Genomic DNA, 26,944 nt, shown 5'->3' on the forward strand with positions numbered 1-26,944 from the left:
GAGAGAGAGAGAAAGAAAGAAAGAAAGAAAGAAAGAGAGAGAGAGAGAGAGAGAGAGAGAGAGAGAGAGAGAGAGAGAGAGAGAGAGATTTGTGATGATGGCATTACTCTCATGAGTAGGATTCACAGTAATTAGATATCTAGGCTGTGGCTGCAGTGCTGGAGTTGAGGTTGCTTGATCTTGCTGTAAATTTGATTGACACAGACTCCTTCCTGAGGATCCAGTCACAACCAGGCTTTCTCTCTGGGGTTGAAGTAACTGTGGCAATAAGATAATGCAGTAGTCACTATCTTGGACCTTTGTACTTAGTGCTGTGTTGGCTTACCTATGGAGGAGGATTGTCTCTCCCAAGCTGCCAATTCATGAACTAGAGCTATAGGGTCTCCATTAATATTCAGATAAAGTTCTCATTTACAGCTTCATTCTGTGCAAGAAGCATGTCCGTGGTGGCCTTTTTTTTTTAATTAGTGGAAGAGAAAAGAGTTCCAAAGGCAAATTTCACTCACAAGTAAATGTTTCAATAATTGACTGAGTCAAGTCTGTTTGGACTAACACAATTTCTCAGCCCTTTCTATACTGTTTTCTTAGTTAAGGAAAGAACAAGAAAATTAAAAGGGGGGAATTTGTTTTGTTAGGATCAACAATGCAAATCTTTTTAGAAGAGAATACAATGTTAGATATTAACATCAACATCTATCGATAATAATATATTCCTCTGACAATAAGTTATTCAAAAAGACATTTAGGGAAATTTGAAAGATCACACTATAATTTTAGACATCAATTGACACTTGTATATAATTTGGCTGCATCTTTTGATGGAGATATTTTCCCTTGCCCCTGGTGCCTCTCTAGCACACACAAACACACACACACACAGACACATACACACAGACACACACAGAGACACAAACACACACTTGAACCACACATACATAATTATTAGCCGCTTCTAACCCTGAGTTGCTGACTGTTAGAAAATCCTTCCAGATGGCTGCTGCGTTGCTACGGTAGCTGAATATTTTAACAATCTGGCCTCGGTTTTCTTGACTATTAAGACTAAAGCTTTCAAAAGGAACTGCAAGTGTTGCAAAAAATATTATACTAGTAAAATTAATTATGCAACTTAAAATGTTGACTGTAGGATTCCAAAGGGATATAGGTTTCTTGAACAAATTATCTCCACTATTTATAAAATAGCTATTAGTGGTTCTGAGATGTAAATATTATTTTTATGAAGAATATTGAATAATTTCACTTTAGTGAGAAAATAGTAAACATACACTCAGAAGCATCTTTCAGTCTCCTCACACCTGTGTGGGAACAGTTGAGCATCATCAAGAAGTGTTTTTCTCCCTAGAGGGTGAAAGCAGCAGCTATAAACATCACTAATTATCAGGAGATGGGAGGCTGTCTTTATTACATTTTCTTTGTCTCCTTGTATTTTCCTCTTCATTTTCATTCTTTTATTTAGAAACCCAATCAGGACTGTCATGTGGTAGAATAGCAGTTCTCTCATGTATTTTGATCTTCTAGTCCACTGTGAAAATATCCTGTGTGGCTATGCACAAACAGAGTTTGTACCCTAGCCTATCTGTCATTTTTTGTCTCTATTCTGAAACTCAGGTTCCATCAATCTGTACATTAAGTTAAAATAACCTAAATATGTAATCAGATTGCAACTCAAATACTATATCTTGTATGTGAAAAACAGCTGATATCATCATTAGATGTTACTATAATTTCTGGGCACCTACATTATGGATTATTATATATACAGTCACAATTAAGAACCAGTGAAAAGGCCCAGTGGCAAAAGGGGCCTGAACTATATCTTTGGAATCTACATTAAAATAAAAGGAGAGAACTGACTCTCTAAAACTGTCTGCCCCAAGTACACCATGGTACAGATACACTCAAATAATAATAATAATTAATAATAATAGTAATAATAATAATGCATAAGGATGTCACATAAAACATCATTTCAGACACCAGTATATCTGTAACACTTAAAGTGATAAGAAAAGAATGAAAAAAAATGCCCCATCAAGAATTTTTATGTTGCCAACTTTGGAATCATTTTAGGCTGTTCAATTTCAGAAATATAATATAAATAATCTTGCACACCTATGCAGTCCTTAATATTATCCAGAGTACCCTGCAGTATCTAAAGTCACATGCTGAAAATCAGTCCAATCCAATTTCTGATAGCATGAATACCTTATTTTGAATCAATGAACTCATTCCCAAGAAGTTGGTAGAATGTTGACCTACTGTGCACAAGGCCCTTGGTTCAGTCCCCAGCACCACAGAAACAGGGTCTGATGGTTCCAAGCAATTGGGAGGTGGAGGCAAGAGGATCAACAGTTTATGATCATCATCAGGAAGCAGAAACCTGCCTGATGTAAATGAGACATTGTTCTAGGAAAATCAAGAGTATAAATATTAAGTAGACCTCTGTGATAAAGAAATTTACTAAAAATGTTCACTATGTTAGATGTTTTATAGACACCAAATTTCCTGTTCTGTTTGGTTTTTGGTCACATAGCAAACATTTTTAGCTTGCTTATAATGTTGTCAGGATTCATGCTTAAACATCACCATTTTGGACATTATAAATTGAACTTATCATCTTGCATTTTGTTTCTTATTATAATTAACTGGGTGAAGTTTTAGTGGAAGCACGTTTATCAGCTAACACATATCTCAGGCATGTGGAGAAAAGAGTGGGACCCTACAGCTTCTTCCCCTGCTTTACTCATCTTTTCTTTTATTTTTGGTCTCTTCTCTAACCCCTTGACTAGAAATCACTCATCATACAGTTGTGTGATGAGAGCCTTTGGAAACTTATGCTGATCCTCTGGTTTTGCATCTCAGCCACTGAGTTTCTCATCAAACTCATGTCCTCTGGCTCATGACAATGTGAACCCAGTATCAGTGAAATAAATAATATGTTCATTAAATCTATGTCTTGGGATACTGGATGACCTGAGAGTGAAAATTATTTCCCATCCAGGATGCTTTAGGTTTTATTTTGTTTCTTATGTCTATTCTACTGAAGTCTTTTATTAAGTTCTACTTAAAAAGCCCACTGTATACATCTATTTGGACACAGTTGGAACCAGGAAGAAACAAGACAGCAAGCTTCAACCCTAGCTCTCTAGAGATCACTGTTCTAAGGACTCTCTGTGCTGACTTCAAGATTGAACTCCTAAAGAGTCAACTAGCAAAGTCAACAGTGAGAGTCTCAGCCTCAACTGCATTCAATAGTCATAGGCAGGTATTAAGTCTTTCTCAAGTTTCATGACAATGTTTACAGCTGTTCAGGACCAGAAACTTAAGGGGGGAAAAGGAGAGAATCATCTACATGAATGTGGAAGTGATTTTAACACTTACGAAGAAGGACCAAGCTAATGTATAGGGATGGTTGCTATGAACTACAAAATACTTGAAACTTCCTACATCAGTTGATAAATATAGGTGAGGAGAGGAGAGGTTGGAAAGGAAAAGACTCAACTGGACAGCTGAGGTCACCTTGATTCCTAGTTATCCTGCACGAGATGCCTGTCCATGAGGACTTCCTCTATAGCTTTGCATGTCTCTGTTGTTTCCCCAGAGGCTCTGTTCTGAGATTCATGGATTGGCAAGAACAGGAAATGAGAATTCTTTCTCTGATGACCCTGAAAAAAGATTAGATGAATTCTCTAAAGCTCAGTATTATTTCCATAAGGTCAAAGGTTAGATGAAGCAATACCTCACCCCTTCATTTGATTCTTACAGTAATACCTCTTTAATATATGTGTGCAAAGGTATAGTCATACCAAAGGTTAATGAAATTCGTAGACTGAAGATAGAGATTGGAAAATTGATTTTTATTATACAGGAATAATAAAATAATATTTTCATTGCAGGATCTTTATTTCTACCTGCTTGGAAAGGAAAAGTGATAGTTTCTACTATAATCATTATGGTTCACATATTCATGGGGATGTACCCCCTGTAACTTGCACATATTGAATTTTGTTGTTATGGTTATATAAAAAGACTGAGAAAAAAATTTGAAAAGTTAGATGAGCATTCGGTGCTCTTCCAGGGGACCTATGTTTGGTTCCCAACACACATGTTGAGCAGGTAGCTATATCTGACACATAAACAAAATAAGCCTTTAAAAATACAATGTCATATAGACAGTCTTTCTCTTCAAAAGGTAATTCAGCTTCTAATTTAGACCATTGTACTTTATGTTAAGGAACTCAATACTTTTAGAGTAATCTATTATAAATGCAGGCATTTAACATGAAAATTAACAATTGAGCCCACACTCTGTTGGGAGATTCTATAGGTACGCTTCTTTCTTTCTTTTCTTTTTTTTTTTCTTTTTTTTTTTAGTTTTTTATTTTCTCTCTCTTTTTTTATTAGATATTTTCTTTATATACATTTCAAATGCTGTCCCAAAAGTCCCCTATACCCTTCCCCCGCCCTGCTCCCCTACCCACCCACTCCCACTTCTTGGCCCTGGCATTCCCATGTACTGAGGCATATAAAGTTTGCAAAACCAAGGGGCCCCTCTTCCCAAAGATGGCCGACTAGGCCATCTTCTGCTACATATGCAGCTAGAGACACAAGCTCCGGGGTACTGGTTAGTTCATATAGTTGTTCCACCTATAGGATTGCAGACCCCTTCAGCTCCTTGGGTCCTTTCTCTAGCTCCTCCATTGGGGGCCCTGTGTTACATCCTATAGATGACTGTGAGCATCCACTTCTGTATTTGCCAGGCACTGGTCTAGCCTCACAAGAGACAGCTATATCAGAGTCCTTTCAGCAAAATTTTGCTGGCATATGCAATAGTGTCTGGGTTTGGTGGCTGATTATGGAATGGATACCCGGGTGGGGAAGTCTCTGAATGGTCCATCCTTATGTCTTAGCTCCCAACTTTGTCTCTGTAACTCCTTCCATGGGTGTTTTGTTCCCTATTCTAAGGAGGAATGAAGTATCCACACTTTGGTCTTCGTTCTTCTTGATTTTTTTGTGTTTTGCAAATTGTATCTTGGGTATTCTAAGTTTCTGGGCTAATATCCACTTATCAGTGAGTGCATATGAAGTGACTTCTTTTGTGACTGGGTTATCTGACTAAGGATAATATCCTCCAGATACATCCATTTGCCTAAGAATTTCATAAATTCATTGTTTTTAATAGCTGAGTAGTACTCCGTTGTATAAATGTACAACATTTTCTGTATCCATTCCTCTGTTGAGGGACATCTGGGTTCTTTCCAGCTTCTGGCTATTATAAATAAGGCTGCTATTTCTTTTATCACATAGACTTGCCAGAATTACCTGTTTGTATGTTTTTTCTTACCCTTTAATAAATTTAATTTCCCATGTAATCCCCTTTCTTTCTTTTACTAAAATTATTTAAAAGATATTTTTACTTTATATATGTTCATATCTTTTAAAAAGTTTCCTTTTTTAACCAACACAAAATCCATAGTTCTTGCAGGGAAATGAGCAGGCTAAAGTTGATGGAAATTACTACTTTAAAATTGTATTAAGTCACTTCTGAGATTAATTATCAACTATGCACATGGGTCTGGAGAAATGGCTCAGTGGTAGGAGAGCACCAGCTGCTATTTCAAAGGGCCCTGGTTTAGTTCCCAGCATCTACACGGTAGTTCACAATACTCTGTAACCCCAACCAAGGAATCTGATGTTTTCTTCTGTCCTCTATGGGTATAAGGTATCCAAGAAAGTGCAACATAGCTATATATGTTGGCAAACAATCACAACAACAAAAATAATAATATTCATGCATCCTTCTAGTCTTATATTCACTGTTGTCATCGTGGTGCCCTGATGGTGACAAGATGTGACACTAATGTGTGCAATGAGAACACTTGTCTTGCTCTGTTCTGAGACTCCATTTAGAGTTACACATTTGAAGTTTTATGCATCAAGAGATGAAGATCATCTGTCCCTGGTTTTCCTGCTTTGTTTCCAAAGATAAATGTCAAATGTTCTCAGGCTCCCTTTCTGCCTCTTTGCAAGAAGAACATCTCTTGCAAAGCAAATTATGTTTTCCAAGTTGATAAGTTATGCAAATTGCTATACATGTGATATGTAAATGCTAGAGTCAATAATCAAGGAACAAGATCTCACAAATTTTACTGTTGTTTAAAAGCTCTCTGAATCTATTTCCTGCATATCCCCATTTTCAGCTACTTTGCTTCAGCTTAAAAAGAAACTAGCCAGCCCTAAATGAGCTCCCATTTGCTTAGCCCTCCCTCATATTTCAGTAAGATTAATATATACAGCTAAGACAGCTGTATATTTTTGGTATGCAGATTTATATACATGTTTAGAGTGTAATGTAAGCACATACACACACACACACACACACAAATACACCCATCTTGCTTTGTAGAACCTATTCCACAGTTGCTATGGAATACTTGGTAATGTCTGCCCTCTGCTGGTTAACGGTAGAAATGCAGACCTGTTACAGTCGTTGCATCTTTGGCTATGCAGAACCATTCTGGAAATTTCTTTGTTTTGTCTTCAGAGCCTCCACGCTGGAAAAAGAAACCTCAGAGTGCTGTGTACAGCACGGGGAGCAGTGGCATCTTGTTGTGTGAAGCAGAAGGAGAACCTCAACCCACAATCAAATGGAGACTCAATGGCTTGCCGATTGAAAGTGAGTTAAAAACAACCTAACAAAAGGCCTGAGAATGACATGCTAGGGAATACAGCAATTGAATGGGATCGCATATGATCACAGTTTGGGGATGTATGAAGTAGATGGGATGGGCTGTGTTAGCATAATACAGTGCCAGAAAATCATCAGGTGCTTCTCTATTGGTAATTTGATTGATGACAACCAACACATGGATAGGGTTTATGGATATACTAAGTTAATTATATTATTAGATAGATAGATAGATAGATAGATAGATAGATAGATAGATAGATAGATAGATAGATAGATAGATAGAGATAGATAGATAGATATTGTTAAATATAATTATTTGTATAATTAATGACTGAATTAGGAAGAGAATTAATACACACCAACCCTTGCTCCTGCCCTTGAGAAGGAATGATAGAGTAACCCAGGAGATGAAAGTTGATATTTCTTGCACCCTTGCAACATCCTCAATCCTTATCTCTGCCCCTGCCCAGAATATCTATTGTTCACACTTTATCTCCATGTTGTGGCCAGGACACATGTGATACCCAAAGCTATACATGACACAATAGCTCCCTGGCTGCTGTTGACAACACTAGAACATCCCCTTGAGTCTTGTTCACATTTGTTGGCCATAGAGAAACAGAAATGAACCAGGCCTGGGGGCCAGATTCCTTACTGCACCAGTCTCCAAACCCTAGAGTTTTTCATTTGAACCCAGAGCTGAGGCTATTTTGAAGCTATTTGTTCAGGCAGAAGGTCAGAACCTATGTTAAATGTTATGTTCTGCTTAAGTAGCTCCATGGAGGAAAAGATATGAAGTGCAGGTGTAGGATCCCCATTTATTTATTAGTCATGGTTCCACATTTTATCCATGTCTCCTTGTGGTTCATAAACTAAAGTCATCACTGGGCTGCAACTCTTCCCAGTTCTGTGGCCTTAAACTCGTCACTGGATCATCTTAGCGTGTGTTTTCCAAGCTGCAAAATGGAAGCAGTGGTAGTTGGTAGTGTTTGAAGGAGATTAATTAGCCAGCTACCTAAAGTCATAGTTTATCTGTGGAGTTCTCGGATGGTTTATGAACTCTGGAGCCGCGCTGCCTGTGTTTGCATGGCCATCCTAACATTTGCTAACTGTGGGACTGGGAATGGAACTGTGCCTCTTAAAACCTGTTTTGTTTTGTTTTTTCATAAATAAAACAGAGATGAAAATAGCTGTGACTTGCAAGTCTGTTATATTGCTTGAGAAAAGCACCATTCCTAGAATGGGTTGCACAGGATCTGGTTTAAACCATTAATCATGGGAGGTGGGTGCAGGAGGGTGAAGAGTTCAAGCCCTTCTACTTGGATCACTCATCTAATACTAAAGTGCCTGTAGGGTGGGCCAAGGCAGCCACCTTTATGAGCCCTCAAGATTAAGGGTGGTCTCCGGCTTGTTCAGAGAAGATTGTTTCCAATAGACAGTGGTTAATATAGAGTCCTGTAACTGGGCAAATGCTGAGAATAATTGACAATGTGTCCTCAGCCATAAATGGGACATCTATATCCATTTTGGAAGTTCAGTGAGTATTACAGAGGAGGGAGCTGAAGTAATATAAGAGCTGGGGGATGGGAAGAGTGGTAGAAATCCTGTCTTCTGGACAGGAAGTAGCCATTGTACCTGTGAACTCACAGCACATATTTTAACTGCTTAAGATCTGTCCATCAAAACTCGGACATTGGTGGGCGTGGGAGGTTTTTGAGACACCATCCCGAGCTGAGAAGTTATTGGTATTCGATGGATGCTACGGGAGAGAAGACATGTTTCTTTTGGTGTATGGCAAGTGGCAGACTGCATGCTTCTGTGGATAAGCCCTATGCAGCTACCGACAGCACTAATTGGATTCAGTGAGTTATAAAATGGCAAGAGAAGTCATAGTTGTCAAGGTCATGTTGTTGAGAAATTCATACATAGGAAGTAGGTAGGTACTAAGGAGAGTGTAAAGTTCGAGATGCAGGGTAGATTTATGGTTATAAAAGTACATACTTCGAGAGATGAAGGCAGCCATCAGCTGTCTGTGAATACTTTTGAAGTGGAGAGGAGAGTAAGGAAAAGACTCCCCAGGTATGTGTGTCTGGAGAAAATAAATAAATAAAAGGAAACAGAACTGATTGCCTTAAGTCCAGGGCATAAGGAAGGGCATGAGTCAGCTGGTAAAATCATTCACTAGATGCAGGCATCAGAGCATAGACAATGGCAAGGCCTGATCAAGGTCTTGGGATTTTAATGATGACAGATGAGCAACCATATAGGGTTTTGATAGGAAAGGTTGAGTGAGAAATATTATGGTTTGTTTGTTTATGAGTTACTAGAGTTTGAACCATAGTTCCGATTGCATGGCAAGTGCTTTACTACTGAGTTGTATCCCCAGCCCTTGTAATTTATGTGTTAAAGGAATTTTCTGGTCTTTGAATGCAGCCTCTAACTCTATGACTGCAAAAAGGTGACTGAAAGACACCAAGTCCTCGGGCTAGACATGTTGTCAGGTAGTAGATAGTTCAAAGTATAGCCAACAGATTTGTTGGTGGATAAGACAGGAATTGCTGTATTTGCCAGTAACAGAGGAAAGACTGAAACCAGTCTAGTTGAGAACAAACTTGTAGTTTGTACAGCTCCTAAGCACAGAATTTTTGTGTGGTGATGGTTTGACTAACAAAGGATTTAAAATCTCATTGGACTTTTATTTCTAGGAAATCATATTCTTTGTGAATCTTATTTCAAAATTCAATAAAAGTGAATCCAGTGGTTGTTTATCCATGTAACCTTCTCTGAGAGATCATGCAGTATTTCTGAGAGCATCTTGGAAAAACAGATCTCTTTATTATTCACTTCTCTGACACAATGACAAGACTCACTGGAATTACAGTATTTACTTGAAGACACAGCACAAGTAAATTCAGGGCTAGAATGCAGCATAGAAAAAAAGAACAAGTTTGAGTAGAAGATTCTCTGACTGTATTGTCTTATTTTCATTGAACTTATGAAAGAGGAAAATCTAGGAAGAATTATGAGAATATGTCCGGGCCAGTGTATTTTTGTAGGTAACTATTAAAAGTTATGTTTTCTTGAAACTTTAGAACAATTCTTGTCAGAATCCTAGCTCTGACTTGAGTACTCTGTGGAGAGTATTGGCGGAGGTAAGACTTAGTCCTGTGAGAGAGTAGGGTTACTCTCTGTAATAACTTATTCCTATCTTGACTTGGAGTTACTCTGAGGCCTGAAGCTGCAGGCCATTAGAACTATTGACACTTGTTGCTAACAGCAGGTGGTTAGGTAAAAGATTTATTGCTAGCACTGCCATCTCCAGTCAGACAGCCAGAAGCCTTTCACTGGTCTGGCTGGTTAACTCTGTGAACCAAAGCAGAAGGAAAGGAAGAGAATTAAGATGCTTTATATAAGCAAATACGTACAGACACATATACACTAATACATACATTTATATTCACAATCTCATTCACACATTCACATTTTTCCTGGGCCCAACCACCTGTCTCAGATACTCCACAAATATTCATGCATTCTTACATACTTATACATATGCCCCCATATACGTACAAACAGACATATACATTTGGATGGATGGATGGATAGATGGAAGGATGGATGGATGGATGGATGGATGGATGGATGGATAGGGCAGAGCTCCCAAGCCAAACCATTGAATCAATTACTTGATTCCCTTTCTCTGGCCTTTTTATACCTTCTTAGAAGAAAACAGTTCTTTAGAAAATTACCTCAGAGATAAAATGTTACATAAAATGCGAGTCTCGGAAGGATGTTGATAACAAGTTCAAAGCAGTGTTTCATTCTAATGTACTCATAATAATTTCAAAGCAACACCTGTGGCTTCTTCCTTGGACATAATGTTTTTTCTTGAACACACATGTTTCAAAGCCTATGTCTCTTTTTATTGTGATTATGAAAGCTCATTTTATGTCTTATGCAGCCTTTACTTAACGATTATGAGGAGTAGGTGTGTTCTACTCTTGACTCTAACTTTATTACATCTTTCTAGCAAAACAGCTAAGGCCATCTCTTAAAACTTTCTTCCTAAAATGATTTGAATCAAATCAGGAATTCTCTAGAATCATTAATTCATCTAAACTGCATTAATTCATGAATGTTCATCTTTATGTTGATCAGCAGGAAATAGATCAGTAGGGTGGGCTAATGTCCAGGGATTATTATATGAATTTCATAATGACAGGAAAGGCATATCAGCTGCAATAAGTAATCCTGAGATGAAGTCTCTTTGGAACCTTGCCGTTGAGCTCATCCATCCCAGACCATGCAAAACAGTGGGTCACCTCCAGGAAGGCCACCTGCTAACCTTATCCTATCATAGATGGCTCCTGACAAATTTTTTTTTGGCAATATATAGTGTATTGTTCAATTTGTACCCTTTCCCAGAACAAGAGCTCACTGAGGGCTAGTTCCTTTCATCTACACAGGATGATATGGTCTTAAGTTTTCTTTTGCAATGCTATGTTGGTCTGAAGCTCAGACCAAGATGGGCCTGTGATGCAAGGTGGTACACATTGGTGATAAGGTTAGCTCTGCCGGCCTTAAGTTCTGTGCAATAGTATAGGGATAAAGGATGAGATCAGTGACTCACTGCCTCATGATGTCCTTTATGATTGCTTAGAAGCTTATCTATCCTGTTAATCCTGAAGAGGTAGCTGATAAATTATCTCCAAGTTTTTTTTTTTTTAAGATTTATTTATTTTTATTATATGTAAGTACACTGCAGCGCAGCTATCTTCAGACACTCCAGAAGAGGGCGCCAGATCTCATTACGGATGGTTGTGAGCCACCATGTGGTTGCTGGGATTTGAACCTCGGACCTTCAGAAGAGCAGTCGGGTGCTCTTACCCACTGAGCCATCTCACCAGCCCCCTATCTCCAAGTTTTGTGTTAGCTCTTTGATTTTGCTATAAAACATTACCAAAAATTCGGTAGCTTGAGCCTGTACAATTTTGCGGTTGCATAATTCTGTAAGTTAGAGGGTCAGTGCAAGACTCAAAGGAAGGAAATCAAATTATCTCTCTTCCTTCCCCCTTCCTTCTTTGCCCCTCTCCTGTATTTCTATTTCCATTGCCTTTAGAGTTTTTACAGGCTGTCCAAATCTTTTGCCCATGTCTCTTTTCTTCATCTATATGGATGGCATCACTGTAACCATGGCCATTTTCTCACTACTACACTGTTCTGTTTTTATACCCAGATAAGAGTTTCTGATATTCATGAAACAGTGTAGTTACATGGAGCTAACTTAAAAAACAGTATAACTTCTCCATCTCAAAATCCCCAGGTTTACTTACACCTATGTGGTTTTTTTTTTTTTTTTTTTTTTTTTAGGCGAGGCACACAGACATAGTTCTGTGACAGTCAGGACCCATTTTTCTGCCAACTGACAGGGAATGCTGATGAATAAATGTTATCCTTTATCCTTATTTCAGATGTTTCCACAAATATTTAGTCACTTTTTAGAGATGCCTGCTCTTTAGAGTTTGAGAACACACTACATATCTTCACAGACATCATGGTGGATGGAGGAATGCACACATTATGATTCTAGTGAGAAAAAAAAGAATGGATAAAAATGTCTCCCTATATGTAGTAGCTCTTGTTTTCCCAAACAAAAAGTTTAATGGAATTGTTATTTTATATGACGGTAATACAAGAAGAAAGAAATTATTTATCTGTTTTAAACTAAAATTTTTTTGAATTGTTGTTCCTCCTCTCAACAATTCTAGCCCCAAATTATTTTTCTTCCTACTGCCTTCCTGTTGTGACATAGCAAGTGTTTGGGATTGAAGCCAGATGCTGTTGGATATTCATTTTTCTCTGAAACTGGTGTTTACAAAGCCTTGCAAATGCTGATGTTACAGGTCATGAGCAGAGAGAGTGTTACAATGTGTGGGCCATATCCAGTGGAATTCTTAAGTGCACTAAAATTTCAGGTGCTCCAATTTCCAAAATATAGTTTCAGTATCAATAGTAATATATATATGCAATGTATTACATGATTTCCCTCTAATTTTTGTTGACCCCTTGCTCCTAAATTAAGAGATGCTTTAGTCATTATCATTCTTTAGTCATTAGCATTTTGCACAAATACACACACACACACACACACACACTTGGGCATTCGCACACACTCAACATATAAGTTGTTGAATCTGTTCTGTGTTTCCTGGGTAAAATATTTCTAGGATTGATGTCTAGTCACAAACAGATTGAAACGGAAACAACGTAAATATAGTTCAACTGATAAATAAAGGATGCCAGTGTGGTGCATGTATGCCATGGAACAGTATTCAACTGTTAATAAAAAAGAAGTATGAAAGTTGTGGGTAAATGATGTAGCTAAAAAATACAATATTTAGTGAAGTAACCCATACCGGAAAGACAGACTTCACTCATCTCTCATCCGTTGTCGCTAGCTCCAAATCTTCAAGGGTGAGTAAAAATCCATCAGAAACCACAGAGGAGAAAGGAGACCACTAAACAAAGGAATAGAGTAGATAGATTTCATTGTTAAAATGTAGCACACTTGACAATTACTCTGAAGAAAAGGAGGAGGAGGAGGAGGAAGGGAGGAAGGGAGGAAGGAAGAAGGATTAAGTCTTGGGAATTACATACTCAAAATGGCTAAATGATAATGCAAAGCATACAAAATAATAGCATAGATCCAAAAATAATAGAAAGGTGGGAAAGTGAACCAGTAAAAATGTTGCCCAGAGAGAAATCAGGGCCAGTTAGAGCCTATTGTTTTTGCTCTGCACTGGTTAACATCTGGATGCAGATGATGAAGTGTATGTAAGTCAGCTCACAGTAGGACTCAGATGTCAAACAGATCACCTCCAATCATATTATGGTCACGGATAGCAATAGGCAGTAAGGCAACACAGATTTTCATAATATTTATTTGAAAAGATGTGGCAAACGCAAAAGGGTCTGAAAAGTCACCCATGTAGATTTGAGTCAAATGTAAAGATGACACCAGTGAACTATTGTTCACCCTAAACTGGTCTTAAAATATAGATACTGTGTGACACATTTAATAAATGGTTCATAAATATTTTATATTCTACTCTTTATCATACTGACAATTCTCTCTTCTCTTTCAGAACATCCATTTCCTGGTGACTTTTTGTTCCCCAGGGAAATCAGTTTTACAAACTTACTGCCAAATCATACTGGTGTATATCAGTGTGAAGCCTCAAATATTCACGGAACCATTCTGGCCAATGCCAATATTGATGTTATAGGTGAGCACACCCAAGTTGTGGCTTCTCTGGCTGGTTTCTTCTCTGGCTGGCTGGAAAATCCTCAAAGTTATAGTCACAACTGTAGTGACTTTTTGTGGTGTAGTGGTGTTAGATCCAGTGTGGGAATGTATGTGTTTGTGTTCATGTGGAGACCAGAAGACAACGACGGGTATCATTCCTCAGGTACTATCTGTTGTCTTTTATAAAAAAAGGAGAGCAAGGATATGTTTGATGGAGAGTGGTATGGTGTGGTGCAGTGGGAGGGTTGCCTCCCTTGGAGGGCCCATGCTGAGGGATGGGAAGGGGAGTTGGAAAGGGAATAGAAACAGAAAGATCTGGAGAGGGAGGGGAAGGGGGAGGGGGAGGGAGAGGGAGAGGAGGGAGAGGGAGAGGAGAGGGAGAGGAGGGAGAGGAGGTAAAGGGAGAGAGAAAAGAAGGGAAGGAGAGGGAGAGAGAGGGAAAAGAAGGGAAGGGGAGAGAAGAGGGGAGGAGAGTGGAGAGAGGACTGGAGGAGAGGAAAGGCCAGTCAGGAATTCCTGAAGAGACAATGGGAAGGAAGAAGGAGAGAGAGGGAGAAAAGGGTCAGGTAGAGAACAGAGTCAGAGAGAGCAGGTTCAGAGAGCAAGAGGGGGCCAATTAGCCCCTTTTATAGTAAGCCAGGCCTATCTGTCTGTTGCCAGGTAACTACTTTTGGGTGGAGCCTAAAAGGAGTGCTAACACTACCTTATTTTTGAGATGGTGTCAAGATCTAAAACTAAAACTTACCAAGTATGCTTTGATTGTCTGCCAGTGAGCCTCAGGGAATCCACTTGTTTCTTAATCCCCACTGGCAACATTACAAGCTTGTGCCTTTTTTTTTTTAACCCAGATTTTGGGTAATAAACTGATGCTGGTATATCTAGTTCTTTCAAGTTCTTCCCTGACTGAGTTATCTCTCTAGTCCAAAGTATCAACTGAATTTTGGACATAAAACCATGGGGAAGAAGATCAAAGCGTCTTTCATTTTATTTATATTCATTGGGTCTAACACCGAAATCACTCTTTCAGAATGTGCCGATTTTGTATAATACTGAAATTCAAATATGTACCGAAATGTTCAGGAATCTTCCATTCTTTACAATGTGCCAAGGACATAAAAATAAAAACTGTGTTCTGTACCTAATTCTTGCAGAAAAGTTAAAAACTTATTTTTATTATTTTTGACTAGATGTTATCCCACTGATAAAAACTAAGAATGAAGAAAATTACGCAACAGTGGTTGGCTACAGTGCTTTCTTACACTGCGAGTACTTTGCTTCTCCCAAGGCCACAGTGGTCTGGTAAGGTGCTTACTGTTTTCTTAAGGGAATGGATGTGCGGGATTCCTGGGCCATCATTTGGCAGCCTGAACTGCATCTGTGTTGCTACAGAGAGCCAATGCCTATGAGAAATAAGGAAAGAAATTAAATTGTCTCTCCTGAAAACACTGGCCAGAAGTCTAGGATTATTTTTTTCACATTAAGAAATTTACAGAGCCATTTGTGTTCATAAAGAAAACAAAGCATTAAAATGATTCCTAAGACAACTTTAAGAATTGCTTTGTTTTTTTTTTTTTTTCTTCTATGATGAGTCTGTCTGTGGGTTGCTGTGGCCTCTGGGCTGTTTATCTTAACCTACACTCAATTACAGACAAGCTTAAGACTTAGGACATTCATTTTGATCTTAAAAGTGCTCTTGTTTAATTTAAACATATCACCATAAGCATCTGCTGTGTTAGTTGCTTTACCGATAAAGTTTGGTTAGTTTACTGTGAAATCAATGCTCTGTTGCTTTCCAGGGCCTAGAGTAGATCAGAAATAGTGAGGTCAGGCCATAGAAATTCAGTTACAATTTGTCCACCAAATTGTGATGTTTTGCCCATTATTATTTGATTTTAATTTTTGATAATATTTGATTAAAATATTGTTCATCCTGATTGTTGAAACGCTTTTAAATTTTACATCTGAGTCAAGTTCCATACCATTCTCAGTCTCGTCCCCATTTCTTTTAAAACCTGTGCCGGCAGCCCGTTTATCCTCTGAACTTGTGAGTGCAGACCATCAGTTACTGTGAAATGTACAGGGTTAATCAGGCTGTGACAGGAAATGCGTGGAGAATGGATGAATGTGGAGGAAAATGAGCCTGGGGTTGATAGGGTAAATGTAATGCATGTCCACAGGAGAGGCAAGACTTCCTGGCTTATCATATTTCTGAATGACCAATGTTCCCCTAGGACAGCAGGAGGTTGGGAAGGTTCATTATCTGTTTCAATTACTAGCTTTCCTGTTTGCTAGCCCAGAGCAATCATTAACGAAAGAGTTCACTATAAATAAGCCAGAAAGTATTTATTAAGCTCAGAGGACACATGTAAAGTGGTACTAGGAGTTACAAGACAGACAGAGGCAACAGTACAAGGAGGGAAATAGGTTTCCTTTAGCTATAGTCTGCTGGCCAGCTCTGATGTACATCCCAGATAGTTCCAAGAGAGAAAACTCTCCCCACAGGAACACTTCAGAAGGTCTACCAAGCTCCCAAAAAACTTGTAATTCTGGGTGATATCCGAAGCACACAAAAAAATTGTGTCCCTATTTTAAAAAATGACCCATATCTCCATCTGCACAGGGAAGTGGCTGATGAAACACATCCCCTGGAAGGTGGTCGGTACCATACACATGAAAATGGCACACTGGAGATCTACAGAACTACTGAGGAGGATGCGGGCTCCTACTCTTGTTGGGTAGACAATGCCATGGGAAAAGCCGTCATCACAGCGAACTTGGATATTAGAAGTACTATTATTTTGCTTTCGCTTTCAGGGCTTCTCCTAGGGATCCAGTTGCTTCTTGTGTCCTCAGACGAAACAGTGTCATTTAAGTTTGAGCACGTGGTGAAGTTTGCTCATTTCTCAAAAGCCCTTCCTTGCATTTCATCTCAAAGACTATTGCTAGTATGGCAGGGTGTGATGTTCATGGATGTGTGACACCTTAGCAGGGGACTGTGTATCCTTAGTGGTAGATGATAATCAGTATCTTATTTTTATTCTGTGTTTTATTCCAGTAGCAACCTTGAAATACTACCAAGTATGAATCTCTGTCTGAACATTTAACAAAATCATAGACATTCAATCTCAGGAAAACAAACAACAAAAAAGAGCAGCTTGACTGCTTGGGAAGGCTGTTTTGTTCTCCTTAAACCAGAAAAAATCCTTGTCAAGCACCCGCTCCTAATCAGTGAAGCTCTGGGAATCTGCTGATAGGTTCAGTCTTCACAGGCACTTTTATTTTAATAGTGTATTAGTCTTTGAGCTTCACGGTTTTGATAGCAGCAATTGCTTCTACCCTAAATCATTGTGATCCCTGACTCATTCACCAAGAAACTCCACAAGTACATGTTAAATGTTAAGAGTGTCTTTCCTCATTGCTCTGGGAATGCCTCTAAGTGAGGAAGCAGATGCAGGGACCCCTTTTGCAGGACTTACTGTCTGATTCCCCACGTTCATGTGGATAGCACACCTGTGCCAGGACTTCACCATTTTATCTTGGATTTCTAAATTAATAAGATATACTATTCCTGGGCATTTATAGACCCAGAAGATTCCCAAACATGTAATAAGGACACATGCTTCACTATGTTCATAGCAACCTTATTTATAATAATCAGAAACTGGAGATCATCCAGGTGTTTTTCAACAGAGGAATGGATACAGAAAATGTGGCACATTTACACAATGGATTAAAAATGATGAATTCATAAAGTTCTTAGGCAAATGGATGGAACTAGAAAATATCATCCCGAGTGAGGTAACCCAATCACAAAGAAGACACATGGAATGCACTCACTAATAAGTGGATATTAGCCCAAAAGTTCGGAATACCCAAGATACAATTCACAGACCACTTGAAGCTCAAGAAGAAGGTAGACCAAAGTGTGGATACTTTAGTCCTTCTTAGAAGGGGGAACAAAATACCCATTGGAGGAAATACTGAGGCAAAGTTTGGGGCGGAAACTGAAGGAAAGGCCACCCAGTGACTGCCCCACCTTGGGATCCATCCCATATATAGTCACCAAACCCAGACACTATTGTGTATACCAACAAATGGTTGCTGACAGGAACCTGATATAGCTGTCTCCTGAGTGGTTGTGGCAGTGCCTGACAAATACAGAGGTAGATGCTCACAGCCATCCATTGGACTGAGCACAGGGTCCCCAATAGTACCCAAGGAGCTGAAGAGGTTTGCAGCCCCATAGGAGGAACAACAATATGAACCAACCAGTACCCCTAGAGCCCTCAGGGAATAAACCACCAAAACACATGGAGGGACCCATGTCTCCAGCCGCATGTGTAGCAGAGGATGGCCTTGTGAGACATCAATGAGAGGAGAGGCCCTTGGTATTCTGAAGGCCTCAGTGTAGAGAAATGCCAGGACAGGGAAGCAGGAGTGGGTGGGTTAGTGAGCAAGGGGAGGAGGATTGGTATGTGGGGGGTTGGAAGGGAAATGAGGAAAGGGGATGAAATTTACAATGCAAATAAAGAAAACAGCTAATAAAAAAATTTAAAAATCTACTAACTTGACAATTTTCCTTATAACATGGTTATAATTGTAAACACTACAAAATGAGAAATTATATTATTTTCAAATTCTAGAAACATTTGTTAGCTCATACTTTAGTTATTTACATTAGCAAACAATAGCAAGAAAATTTCCTAACTTGTTAATCGGTGCATGCACTTAAATTTTCTCAGCTTCAATGGTAGAATATAGCTCTAGGACACATCTAATGTGGATGTGACAGATCATGACAATTTTGGTTGCTTGGGTTGCCGACAATTTAATAACAACATGAGCTGTGCTCTGTAGTTCTAATATCTTTGTTTTTTCTAACTGAAAAAAAATATACAGATGCTACAAAGCTCAGAGTTTCTCCTAAGAATCCTCGAATCCCTAAATCACATGTGCTTGAACTATACTGCGAAAGCCAGTGTGACTCACATTTGAAACATAGTTTGAAGTTGTCCTGGAGTAAAGATGGAGAAGCTTTTGAGATGAATGGCACAGAAGATGGCAGGTAAGAACACTGCTATGAAAAGACATTGTGTGTGTGTGTGTGTGTGTGTGTGTGTGTGTGTGTGTGTGTGTGTGTGTTTAAGAGATCACATTAGAGAAGTAGACCTAAAGTTTTCACAGTGCATCAAAGTAAAAAAAAAAGATAACCATTCAGTTGTTTCATTTTTCATGTCAGGATTCAGGACTAAAATACTAGGTTTTTGTTGTTTGGCTGGTTGGTTGATTGGTTTTCGTTTTGCTTTATGTTTTTCTTGGTTTTGCTCCTTAGTTTTCATAAAGCATGGTTTCTCTCCTCAGTGTAGGAAACAGAAGGCAGGAGTGAGATGCAGATTAACTAGGTTTTAGAGCTTCCTGAACCATTGGGACAAATGGAAGAGCAAGCTGTCAAGGGTGTTGCTGACTGTGGTTTGAGGCTCTTACTCATGGGCATTAGTCTGTCATCCAAATATCTGAAAAACACTATCCTCAGAAACCCTGCTCCTACGATGGAGAAGGCCAACTTCTTTATTGTCTATTGGAACCACGGATCATACCTCTTCCTAAAAGTCAATGACCATTCTGTTATTCCGCCTGTCATTCTCACACAAATCCTTCTTGCCCATAAACCCCCAATTATAACTGGCAGTCATTCTTTTGTAAAGGATTGCCAAAATATGTATGGTAAATTATTTTCTGTAAGAGGGTATTCTGTTTATATTGCATACTATTATTTATGATGTAAGTTGCATTTGCGTTATTTTCAATACTCAATACTGTGTGAATGTTCATAAAATAGTCGTTATAGAGTGTGATTTAGAGAATAATGACAAGAAAAAATATACAGCTCAGTACAGATGCAAGCTTAAAAGACACTGTTCATCCCTAATTGGTTAAACCACTGAATGTAAACCTCATGCTTGGCAAAGGCTGAGGACACATTTCTGAGTATTCTGAACAGGCGTAATGCATAAGATAAGATAGGAGAAAGTTTGAGTAAGGGTTGAGAATCACTGGAGTTTAAATGCATCAAAGAGAGAGAGAGAGATCAATAGAATCCAATAGAATCAAAGGAGTCAGAAATCCTGCTTGTTCTTTTAAATCACATAAAGGTCAGTTCTGCTTCTTCTTGTATTGTCCTTGAGTGAGAGATAGGAAATTATCCTTTTGAAGTCAAATCTCATCTGAAGTTACATAGTAACTCTGAAGGTCTAGAAATAGCACAAGCCCTCCTTAGATGAGAGCTCAGCAGAGTCTTGGTTAAAAGAATGGACTCCAACTTAGTGATACTCAAATCCCAAGACTGGTACTTAATGGACTGGTTCCCTCGCACTGTCTGCTTGATGCCTTTCAACCACCACTTTTTATAACGTGACTTGATGAGAAGGAATAAAAACTGGAGCCTAAGGTTACTGTGAATTAAGATCTGGATAAGATAGAAAATATAGGAAACAAACCATTGTTCACTATTCTTTTTGGACCATTTATTCATCATTTCTTGAGTCAGTTCCTTTCATGACTGTTACAATGTTGGCCTTGTTGATAATATCTCTGTACGTGCACATATGTCATTTCTCAATGTGAAGGCATTAGTCTCAGCTGTGGCCCCTATGTTATAGTGTAATTCTTGCCCATCAACAGCTAGTAACACTGGCTGACAACTTTTCATTATACAAATTGATATACGAATGAGGGGCACTACCTCCAGTCAAAATGCAGTCACATATGAGTGAACTTTGTCTTCCATTCTTCAAATTTTTCAGTTTTTAACTTAGTAGTAAAATTTCAATTATGCAGAATGGTCACCCTTTCCACAAAGAAAGCCTTACTTTAGTATTTTTCAACTGAATAGCTATTACTGGGAATGTATTTTAAATTTAATGGAACTTAATGTAAAAATTGTGAAGATTCGTGTGGATAATATCTATATAAGTATAGATTTAGAGATAAAATTGATAAAGGATTTGTTTTTTGTAGCAAAATATTGCAAACTGCCAAAATATATACAACTGAGTTTTAAAGTTAATTGAAATAATTTGAAGAATGAAGTGCAGGACTGCCCTCTAGTGTTCAAACACACTAAATGCTTTTATTATAGATCTGGGAAGCTTAACTCTTAGACCAAAGGGAAATATCAAAAAGGATATATTGTCAGATGCCATTAGAATATACTGGTTCTGTGGAGTTGTGTAGGGTTCTAGAATCTTCTTTTCTCACAAGCATCCACCTTTATTCTTTGTAAGGTTCCCTGCTTACATCGTGAGAATTCTGTAAGCACACCCTAGCTCCATTTTAAGGGCGTGCTTCTGAGCTATGGCAGCTAGCGTAGAGTTCCTTCACAGCCTGTGGGTTACAGATGGTTGGATTTTGTAATTTTTGAAAATTGCGATCCTATTTATACTGTGTAGTCATGTGTGCGCAATGTAAGACTTTATTCTCAATCTTCATCAGTGTCCTTCTCCAGTAACAGCTGCAGGGTATGAACCGGTTTCATCATTCTCTTGAATCGTTTTCTATGAAGGAGATTGCATCGTGTGTTGTTAAATGGATGGTATTTCTGTTGTGGCAGCTGTTCTTACCCTCATCATGTACTTCGTGTTTGCCTCCCAACAGAATTGTGATTGACGGAGCTTACCTGACCATATCTAACATCACAGCAGAAGATCAGGGTGTTTACTCCTGTTCTGCTCAAACTTCTCTTGATAGTACTTCGGAAAAAACTCAAGTAACCGTCCTTGGTAAGTGAAAACAAGTGAAAGGAGACCTCTGCCTATGCTTCCTGTGACACTTAGCTTCCCTTGTTTCAAGGTATTAAAGTCAATGATTCGTGAAGCCTCTGCTCATAGAGTGAACTTTCATTGTTTTATTGTCATCATTGACGTTTAAAGTGCAACATCACTTTCAAATTATTTCTACTCTTCTCCTATAAAAGAAATTAATGAATTCATGATTTCTTTTCCCTTCATGGAAAGATTGCCAAGAGCAGCAGAAGAGAAGTAAGGCTGACAGTAGAAAGATAACCAAAGGTCTCAATCCACCTGTTCCTACTGTTCAGAGAATAAAAGTGGGTGCTATGGAAGACTGGGGGATGGGGGTGTTTTAGTGGTGGTTGTTTGATATTTATGTTCTATACCAGAAACTTGTCTGAGCTCCAAGGGCCCCAAGAAGTTGAGTGCAGACATCAAGTATTCTTTAAAGGAATATATTTGAAGTTTTTTTTAAAGTGCTAATTGGAAAAGAGTGTGCACACTTCACCAGTGCCGTCAGTTATTTTCCTGTATCATTGACAAAAAGTCAAATATGTCCAAGGGTCAGCTTCTCTTTGAATCACTGCCCAAGAGAGGCAAGCATTCTCACCAAATAAGAACCCAGATGAAAGTGCTTTGTGAACTTTAAAGAAGCAGACATGTATAAAAAAAGACCATTATTACCATCATCCTGGTGCATCCTCAGAGAGGAAGGTTTGTAGACACACTGGAAGCTTTGAGTATTAAGTCATCTCAGGAAGCTGAACTTGGCTGTTGACAAATGATCTTTAAAACCCTTGAAAAAAACATGGTGCCTGTCACATGAAACCATCTCTGCTCTGACATCCTTATTGCTCCTGTCAGCTTTTTGCTATCATGTGACATCTATCTTTTATTACTGATTAGGTGTTCCAGATCCGCCAGGAAACCTTCACTTGTCAGAAAGACAAAACAGAAGTGTCCGGCTGTCCTGGGAAGCAGGAGATGACCACAACAGCAAAATCAGCGGTAGGAGAACTTGACTTTTTTTATCTTTACCTAAGAGAGTCAAATTAGTAACATGTTGATTTTGATTACATAATAGATTGTAGATTACATAATAAATTAGATTTTATTGTTATTGTTATTATTATGATGATAATTATTTTATATGCTTCTATATCTGTGCAACCCATAAGGGCAGTATCTGTAGAGATAAGAAGAGGACACTATATGTACTGGAACTAGAGTTACAGGTGACTGTGGGTTCTGTGTGAGTGCTGGAAACTAAACCTGGCTCTTTTGTAAGAGCATCGAGTTCTGTTAACTGTTGAGCCATCTTTCCATCCCCTGGATTAACCTTCTGAAAATAGTCTTATAAACCGCAATTCATTGCCTACACAGGCCTAAGTCTTTCTACAAATATGTATTGTACATTGATCATACTTCCCTCACACTCCCTACCCTCCCTCCTACTGCCCTTCTCCTGCTAGTATATCTGTAATGTCAAGGTTGACAGTCTTAATTCAACTTTCATGTCTCACATATGCTCTTGCTGATGTGTGTATATAAAATCTAAAAGTCACCAATGAAAAAAAGAACAAACCATTTTGTCTTCCTGAGATTGGCTTAATTTACTTAGGATGGTTTTCTCCAGTTTAACTCATTTTCCTGGAAATGGCATTACGTTTTTTCTTCAACCTTATTGTTGTATGTTTTGGTGTATGCAAGTTTCTGCATATAGAGATGTGAGTGTGTGTATGTGTGTGAACATGCACATGTATAGATCTGTGTGTGTGTGTGTTCAATCACTCTTGTGTATCATTTCTTAAGCACTGGCTATCTTTTGAGTTGTTTGTTTATTTTTGAGGCAGGGTGTCTCATGGCCCGTGACTTGTCAAGTCAACAAGGCTAGCTGCTTAGGAACCTTAGAGATTTTCTTATTTTCACCTTTCTTGTACTAGGATTACAAATGCATACCACCAACTTCTTTAATATAGGTCCTGGAAAATGAACCCAAGACTTCAAGCTTTCAAGAAAAGTACTGTTTTCTTGTGTCAGTTCCAATATCATTTTCTTCCTTTTTTTTTAAAGCTTTGAATATTGCAAGTAAATCCTAATAAACCTTCAATAGACTCAATATGTCCTAATGGCTTGTTCATGTTTTTCCCTCAGAGTACATTGTAGAATTTGAAGGGAACAGAGAGGAACCTGGAAAGTGGGAGGAGCTAACTAGAGTCCAGGGAGAAGAAACAGACGTCGTGTTATCTTTGGCTCCTTATGTGAGATATCAGTTTAGGGTCACAGCTGTAAACGAAGTCGGAAGAAGCCACGCCAGCCTGCCTTCAGACCATCATGAAACTCCACCAGCAGGTGTGGAAAGTCTAACCTCGGGTTACTAACAAAGTTTCTTACGCTGGCCCGATCATTGTTTTTGAATGCATTTGAAAAAAATCAAGCATGCAGTGTAGGATTTCAGATTCCTCAAGGTCATTTGAAAAGTTTTATAAACTAGTAATGTACAAGGCCAGAAGTATATTTTTTTTAGAGTTGTAAATTTGTTTGATAGTGAATAGGAGATTGGAATTGTGCATGGTGTGCAATAAAATACTATTCTGAGTAAGTTTTAACAGCTAAATATCAGTAGTATCATGTTTGAAGCAGATTTCATCATGGAAATTCTAAAGGGAAGTTCAGTAGATAGAGGAAACCATGGATTCAGTTTCCAAAGAAACACCATTGGCTCATATAAAAATCCTGTAAATATGTAATGCTGGGTCCTAGTGTTACTTTCTTATGAATTTAAAATTTACATATTTCCATATCTGCCTAAATTATCAGGATAATTTAATGAGTCACCAACAGAGACAGTGCAGAAACGTATATATGAGGGAATTGGCATTGGGCAGTATCGTGGTCACAATACAGTGTTTGCTTTCCCCACCCCACCCCCGCCCCCGCCCAGAGTGAAATAAGCTTGCTGGGGTATAAGCAACATTTTTAACTAAGGCAGAAGCAAGATGAAGTAAAACTTGAATCTGATGCTTGTAAGTTTTTAGTTTATAGTGGATTCAGTGTTAAAATCTTTGTTAGGATGTTTCCAATGAAATGTATCTGCATGAATGTATTTCATGCATGTATTGCAAGGTACTTTCAATTTGATATCTATAAAAGTTGCTTGTTGGTGTTGACACATAAAGTTCAGGTTCATTCTTCTATGAGCATATATTCACAGTATATACTTCTCTCAATAATTGTGACAGAGAAGTACAGTGTGAAAATAAAAATATGTTTCTTAAAAACAAGCTTCTAATTTTAACTATCAGGCTTAAATTTCAGATATCTGCAATAAATCATATATATTCCACCATATCATCATTGTAGAACTCTAAGAATCCTATCTCACTCCTCTCAATAAAATTTATTCTGCAAAGCTATCTTAAATCTTCTTAGAAACTTGAATTTAATAAATAATGTAAAATATTTAATTATTTGGCTTTTGATGGGGTTCGGTGTTATATATTAAGCCAACTGGTTACTATAAAGTAAAAAAATAATTTTAGTGTTTGTCATTTCTCAGCTCCAGACAAGAATCCCCAGAACATCAGAGTTCAAGCGTCTCAACCCAAGGAAATGATTATAAAATGGGAGGTGTGTATTAATTTGTTAGTTAATCTGTTTTTCTTTGGTATTTTTTATTCATGTTAAGTTGGCTTGCTAACTCTATTGACACAACTATTTTTTTTTAAGAACAATGAAATAAGATTGGTGAATCGAGCTACATTTTTGGGTTATTTTCAGTGTTTTAGGACCACAGTGGTTGGATTTGCTGTAAATAGACTTAGCGATTTTGCTCACTGGTAGCTCACTGATAGCTCACTGGTAGTTTATTGGTACCTCCCTGGTAGAGTGCTTGCCTCAAATGAATAAGAGCTTGTTCTCAACCCAAAGAATTCAAAAACAAAAAGGAATGAGTTTAAAATGGGGTCTAATTCTAGAACGTGAATTAATGACAAATTGATCTAGATGGAATCTGTTAATTTGGAAGAGCAGTTTATATCTGCTGAGATGACTTCCACTATCCTATTACTTTATTATATAATTCCCAAGATTCTTCTGGAATCAGGAGTTATGTTCAAGATATATCCACCGGGCCTGGGCACCCAGTAGTACTTGTTCTTTCTATTTTGTCTAGTTATTATTTTCTTAAAATTTTCTGACTGAAAGGAAAGAGAAATTTCTTTGAGAGACACACCTATCTACAGGTTTATGGGTCAATATTAAGTATGCAGTTTGGAATTATTCTTGTTTAGTACATTGGTGGTGGTAGGTCCTTCAGTAAGAACCACAACCTCTCTAGCTCCAAGTGATTTGCTAAGTTTCCACTACCAATTATGATTTCTCTTCTGCTGAGTAGACCCTAGGCCCATCCTGTAGACAGAAAACTACAGCAACTCAGGAGTGCTGAAGTTGAGTCTTCCCCATGAAGGGAAACCATAAATGTGTGTTTAATACCAAATGCTCAGTCCTGAAATCACATACATACAAGGGAAAGTAAATGGACTGAGCCGGTTGTATTTATATATTTAGGTGTGTGTGTTTGTGTGCATGCGTGTGTGTGAGTGTGTGTGTGTGTGTGTGTGTGTGTGTGCGAGAGAGAGAGTGAGAGAGAGAGAGTGCCTGCATACACATGAGTGTAACAACAGCAAGTAAAGAAAAAAAGCTTCAATGTTGAGAGGAAGCAAGGCAGAATTCCATGAGAGAAACTGGAGAGAGGAAAAGGAAAATGATGCCATTCTGTTTTACTTAAAAATTTATCATATTAAAGTGTGGACTTAGATCTTCTACAATACTTTTTTAAAAAATGCTTCTTGCTTAATAGTTTCTGTCCCTTATTCCTAAGCATATTTAAATGAATTTTTAAATTAATTTAAATAACAACTAACTTGGAAGAAAATGCATTACTAACACCTAAACAACACAAAATGAATAAACTCACCCAGATATCAAGGTAAATTAGGGAATTAGAAAGCTCTTCAATTAACATCTTAAATGGACATAGCTAGGATATTCAAATCCCAAGTGCTAACGGTTTAATAATATGTACTGAAAGTTTCAAAAGAAAAATAATCAGCCCATATTTAAAATGAAACTAAGGGACAG

General features: G+C 38.2%; 1 protein-coding gene across 7 annotated transcripts in view; it reads left to right on the forward strand.

The window, feature by feature from the left end:
• Chl1 (cell adhesion molecule L1 like) overlaps window positions 1–26,944 on the forward strand; it is a 199,911-nt gene that overhangs the window by 153,362 nt on the left and 19,605 nt on the right. For all 7 annotated transcript variants that reach the window (XM_029478803.1, XM_021165654.2, XM_021165652.2 and 4 more), the window contains 9 exons: window positions 6,563–6,694; window positions 13,855–13,995; window positions 15,203–15,314; window positions 16,636–16,802; window positions 18,915–19,080; window positions 21,669–21,793; window positions 22,709–22,810; window positions 23,957–24,154; window positions 25,362–25,432. In XM_029478803.1, coding sequence (XP_029334663.1) covers window positions 6,563–6,694; window positions 13,855–13,995; window positions 15,203–15,314; window positions 16,636–16,802; window positions 18,915–19,080; window positions 21,669–21,793; window positions 22,709–22,810; window positions 23,957–24,154; window positions 25,362–25,432 — 1,214 coding nt within the window. The remainder of the gene's footprint in view (window positions 1–6,562; window positions 6,695–13,854; window positions 13,996–15,202; window positions 15,315–16,635; window positions 16,803–18,914; window positions 19,081–21,668; window positions 21,794–22,708; window positions 22,811–23,956; window positions 24,155–25,361; window positions 25,433–26,944) is intronic.

Source organism: Mus caroli, chromosome 6, assembly GCF_900094665.2.
Source record: "Mus caroli chromosome 6, CAROLI_EIJ_v1.1, whole genome shotgun sequence".
NCBI lineage: Eukaryota > Metazoa > Chordata > Mammalia > Rodentia > Muridae > Mus > Mus caroli.